The sequence below is a fragment of the Elephantulus edwardii genome, unplaced genomic scaffold (genome assembly GCF_000299155.1).
Source record: "Elephantulus edwardii isolate Elephantulus edwardi_28Jun2011 unplaced genomic scaffold, EleEdw1.0 scaffold00247, whole genome shotgun sequence".
Taxonomy (NCBI): Eukaryota; Metazoa; Chordata; class Mammalia; order Macroscelidea; family Macroscelididae; genus Elephantulus; species Elephantulus edwardii.
The window spans coordinates 1,987,908-1,992,847 of NW_006399997.1; the positions used below are offsets into that span (position 1 = coordinate 1,987,908).

General features: G+C 47.0%; 1 protein-coding gene across 1 annotated transcript; it reads right to left on the reverse strand.

Moving 5' to 3' along the window:
- Window positions 1-902: 902 nt before the first annotated feature.
- On the reverse strand, window positions 903-2,222 carry ARF6 (ADP-ribosylation factor 6). The gene is made up of 2 exons (XM_006899205.1): window positions 2,164-2,222; window positions 903-2,059 (listed from the first exon to the last, which is right to left on the reverse strand). Exon 2 carries the CDS (start codon window positions 1,571-1,573, stop codon window positions 1,046-1,048), a length of 528 nt encoding a protein of 175 aa, XP_006899267.1. The 5' UTR covers window positions 1,574-2,059; window positions 2,164-2,222; the 3' UTR covers window positions 903-1,045.
- Window positions 2,223-4,940: the final 2,718 nt, after the last annotated feature.

Here is a 4,940-nt window from a genome sequence, read left to right on the forward strand (position 1 = left end):
CACTTTTTTAAACTAGGTAAGATGTGCATATAATTTGATTGGTTAATTGCATTATCATCAAAGTAAATACTTTAAAATCTACTTATATCATTTAAAATAAGGAAAAGGTGTATATGCCAGATTTGCCAGTAAGTCACTTAAAAGTATCTACAAATATTTCATCACTATTGCCCCATTTCCTGGAAAAGTCTACTTTTAACGTAAAAAACACTGCAAAGTACCTTTACAGTGAGATCTGTCCTTGACGCGTTACACTTCCAGATTCTTATGCAGCAAAATTAGCTATTACAGGGGGAACTTGAGTTTTATCCCTACTCATGCATGATGTTTGTTTAAAAACTTAATAGCTGACATTTCAAACAACTTCTTACATTACCTGTTTAACATACTGATGTGTAACTGGAACATATTACAGTGATATTATTTATTATTCACCACTGTGGGCCAGGCTTACTATACTGGTCTCAGAAATAAAAGGTCACATTTGAAATTACTAAATTAAAATTAGGTCTTGTAAGGGGTGGGGAGGAAGGCCTTAAATATAAAAGACAAACGGCAGTTTGATTAAGCAATAATTTTCAGTTTACTAGATGAAACAGACTTGCAACATCGTCTGCATGAATGCAAAATAAGCCATCTACAGCAAGTGATAAGGAAACTGGGCAAAAAAAGGAAAAAGCATACATCGGGGGTGTGGGGGGGAAGATTCTCTCGAAATAAAAAAATCAAACCATTATTATAAAGGACTTTACCAAGATTGCTATATTTCCCCATCCCATTTGCTGGAAGTCAACAAGAGCATCTAGCACTTTGTGTTCATGTCAAATATCAGATTAGAACATCCTAACGCAAAGCAAAAGGGGGGGAACCAAACCAAAAAAAAAAAGAAAAACTCCCAAGCTCCCCTAAACCGTAGAACAGTAAACTCCAGAGTTCAGATTCAAAAGAAGAGAAAGTGGCCATTGAAAGAGGTGATGGTGGTGATAATCCTATGAATGGGTTTTTGATTTCTCTCCTTCCGGGGGGTTGGGTGGAGAAATGCTCATTAGGATTTGTAGTTAGAGGTTAACCATGTGAGCCCCTCATAGAGTCCATCCCCTGAGGTGGCACAAGAGGGCTGCACATACCAGTTCCTGTCCCGAATCCGGGTCAGGCCCAGTTTCTCCTGGATCTCGTGGGGTTTCATGGCATCGGGCAGGTCCTGCTTGTTGGCGAAGATGAGGATTATGGCGTCCCTCATCTCCCGGTCATTGATAATGCGGTGAAGCTCCTGGCGGGCCTCATCGATGCGGTCGCGGTCGGCGCAGTCCACCACGAAGATCAGACCTTGCGTCCCGGTGTAGTAATGCCGCCAGAGCGGCCGGATCTTGTCCTGGCCGCCCACATCCCACACGTTGAACTTGACGTTTTTGTAAGTCACCGTCTCCACGTTGAAACCCACCGTAGGGATGGTGGTCACAGACTGGCCCAGCTTCAACTTGTACAGGATCGTGGTCTTGCCGGCCGCGTCCAGCCCCAGCATGAGGATCCGCATTTCCTTGTTCCCGAAGATTTTGGATAGCACCTTCCCCATCGCGTCGGAGGAGCCGAGGCCGGGGGCATTCAGGTGTCCCGGGTCCCCTCTGCCAACAACGCCGCCGCGCCGCGAAACCGAAACGAAGCCTCCCTGCCGCGAGGGCGCCCGTGCGGCCTTGGCCGGGAGCTGCCGCCGAGGGGCGATGGCCCAGGCCCGCTGCTCACGCGGACATCCCCGAGCGAACAGCCGGATTCCTCCAGTCGCCGGCGCGGTCGGGCCCTGAGTCTGCGCCGGGGGAGCCGCCGCCCTGCTGAGGCGCGGCCCGGCCCGGAACTGCCCTTCCCCCCGCAGGCGCCGCGCGAGCGCCGCCGCGGTGCCCGCTCCTCCGCCTTCTCTTCACCCGGCCACGGGAGACGGAGGGGCTCGCCGGCCCGCCCGAGGTCCAAGAGCTCCGCGGTCACCACCGGCCCAGGCCACGAGAAAGGCAGTGCGGCTCCGGCGCCTGTTCAAGTCATTGAACCTCGCGGGAACTCGGCTCTCCGCCTGCAGAGACACACACACACACAGAGAAGTTACTGCCGAGTCTCCAAAGGGAGCGGGATGCGGGGGGGGTTCGCCTTCCCAGTTTGGCCCAAGGGGTTACTTACCTCCAGCCGCCGCCCCGAGCGCGGGCTCCCTCCGGCCTCCACCTCCTCCTCCTAGCTCTGCCGCCGCCGCCGCCGCCGCCGGAAAAGGCGCCGAGGAAACCGCCTCACTTCCCCTCCCGACTACGCAGGCGCGGCAGAGGCCGACCGTTCGGACAAGAGCGACCTCTGTAAGAGCGGCCCGCGCGCCGTGCGTCATGGGCGCCACGCGCGGGGGGCGGGGCTACGGTGGCTCGGAGGGCTCGCAGGTGCCGTCCGCCCCTGATCGGAGAACGCTGGGTTCTGCTGGTGCCCACCTGTCACTACTCTAAGGTCTCCTCGTTCGTCTGCTTTTCTCTTCCTCCTTCTAACCTTTTCGCTTTCATCTGAACAGGAGGGAGTAAGTCCACTCGACCTTCACCGACTGGGGCTTGTGGGTATCCTGCTGCCACGACGAATGCCTCCCCCACGTTGCTTCCTGGCCATTTCTCCAACCTTGGTGCCCTGCAGATGCTCTTTGGAGTTCCCTGTTTCCCGCCCCCGGACTCTGCGCACCCTCTCCCAGGGAAGCCCTATCCGTTATTTTTACCTTCTCCCTGGTCTCTTGGCTTCCTTTATTCCTCGTGTTCTGGTGTGTTTCCTGAAAGGCAGGTGGGAGGTCGGCGTTAATGCGGAATTTGTCATTTGGTGCGGCGCTTTTACTAGGCTGCCGTGCTGTAAAGCCTTTCCTTTGACTGAGACTTAGGGCCTCTGTGTATGTCCCAGAAGGACCAGCCCACGTTTCTTAAAAGTTGAAGCGTTACCAAGAATTCCTGCACCTTGCCACGTTGATTCTTTTGGGTTGCTAAAGGCTTTTATATTTCAATGTCTCCTCATTGTGAATGGTAGTAATTTCTTGGTAAATACTATCAACCATAGAGGGGAAAGGAAAACAAAATATCGTTTTTGTTTTTAAAGAAAGACGCTGTAATACAGAGTATGCTCCCCACATATGCTATATTGTCACCGATTTCATTTTGCTTGAGTACACAATCAACACCCTTGGTACCATCTGTCAATGTTTAAAAAGACTTTTTGCAATGGGGAGAAAAAAAACCCCATCTGATTTCAAGGACATTTCCAAGGTGCTGAGAAGCAACGATGTCAGTTTAAAGTGCATCAGATTCGAGTTGCTGAAAGTTGAACAGTGAATGTTGCTATTAGGTGCTATTGAGTAGAGTACTACTCATGGCGACTTATGAACAGCTGACCTAAACCCTGTCCTATTCTATGCCGTTCTCATCAACTCTGATAAGCTTTAGCCCATAGCTTAATATGTCTTGGGAAAAGTGTAGCTAGCTCCTTGGAGGCAAGGATGGCAAAGCTTCATCTCTCATACTTTAGACATGTTGCTAGAAAAGGCTATTCCTTGAAAAGAGTACTACTTGGAAAGATGAGAGGTCACCAAAAGAGGAAAACTCCCAGCTAGATAGATTGACACTCTTAACTGTGGCAATGGGCTCAAGTGTATCAGAGAGGATAAGAATTGACAATACGGATGACAAAAGAAAATGCCTTTGAGTTGGGGTGTTGGAGATTACTGAATATTCCACGAAATGCCAGAAGAACAAACGAGTCAATGCAACCAAGCTGCTCCTTAGAGGCAAGGGTGGTGAAACTGTCTCACATACTTTGAGCATGTTGTTAAGAGAGTTCAGTCTTTGGAAAAAGATACTATGCTTGGAAAAGTGGAGGGTCAGTCAAAATAGAGCAAGACCCTCAACAAGATGTATTGATATAGAGACTACCAGTGAGCTCGAGTATATCACAAAGGATGAGGATGGCACAGAATAGGACAAGATTCAGATCCATTGTTCAAAGGGTCACTATGAGCCAACTTGACATTATATAACAACAGCAACAAACTAACATTTCAAATTTTTTTTTTAATATTCTTTTGGTCAGTAGGTTATATGATGACTATTTAAAGTTCAGCAGGAAATTAATTCATGTTGTTAAAATTCTAATGATATTTTATATCATTAATAATAATCATTTTCTTAGGGAGCTCTTGGTGGCCTAGTGACAAGAAGCTGCACTGCAATCCAAAAAAATAGTTATCTTAACATCTGACTTAAGAGGCACTGTAGTAAAACTTACCCAGAAGATTTAGAATCAGGTTGGACATTGAAAGTTACCTCTCAGCTGCACTGCAATCCCAGAAGCGCATGGTTCAAATCCACCAGATGCTCTGCCGGGTAAGGAGGGACAATCTCCTCCTGTACCAGTCAGATCCGATTTGACGGTACACACACACACACACACTAATAATAATAATAAAAAATTTTTTAAAAGTTACCTCTCTATTCTTAACTTCTATTCATAACTGAATTGTTAAATCTCAATTCTTACGAACTCCTTATGTCAAATGCCTTTCCTACTTGATTTGATGTAATCATATAGTTCTTTTTCATTGATATGGTGGATTACATGATTGATTTTTCTGCATCCTTGCATACCTGGTATAAATCTCACTTGATAATAAGGTGTTGGATTCTTTGACTAGGATATTCTTGAGAATTTTTTCATCTATAAGAGACATTGGTCTAAAATTTTCTGGAATATTCCATTCTTTGCTATACTTTAAAATAATTAGAGTAGAATTGTATCATCTTTTCTGTGAATGTTTGGTAGGATGTGCCAGTGGAATCCTCTAGGCCAGAACTTTGTTGCTGTTAATTGTTTATTTACCAAGAAAAACTTAATTTAGGCCACATAGTCATGCTGTACAGTTTAAGAACATAGGTCAGTGACAATGTTCA

What these genes read in the sequence shown, in the direction of transcription:
- ARF6 (XM_006899205.1), bottom strand. Translation starts at nt 1,573, where the DNA reads ATGGGGAAGGTGCTATCCAAAATCTTCGGGAACAAGGAAATGCGGATC.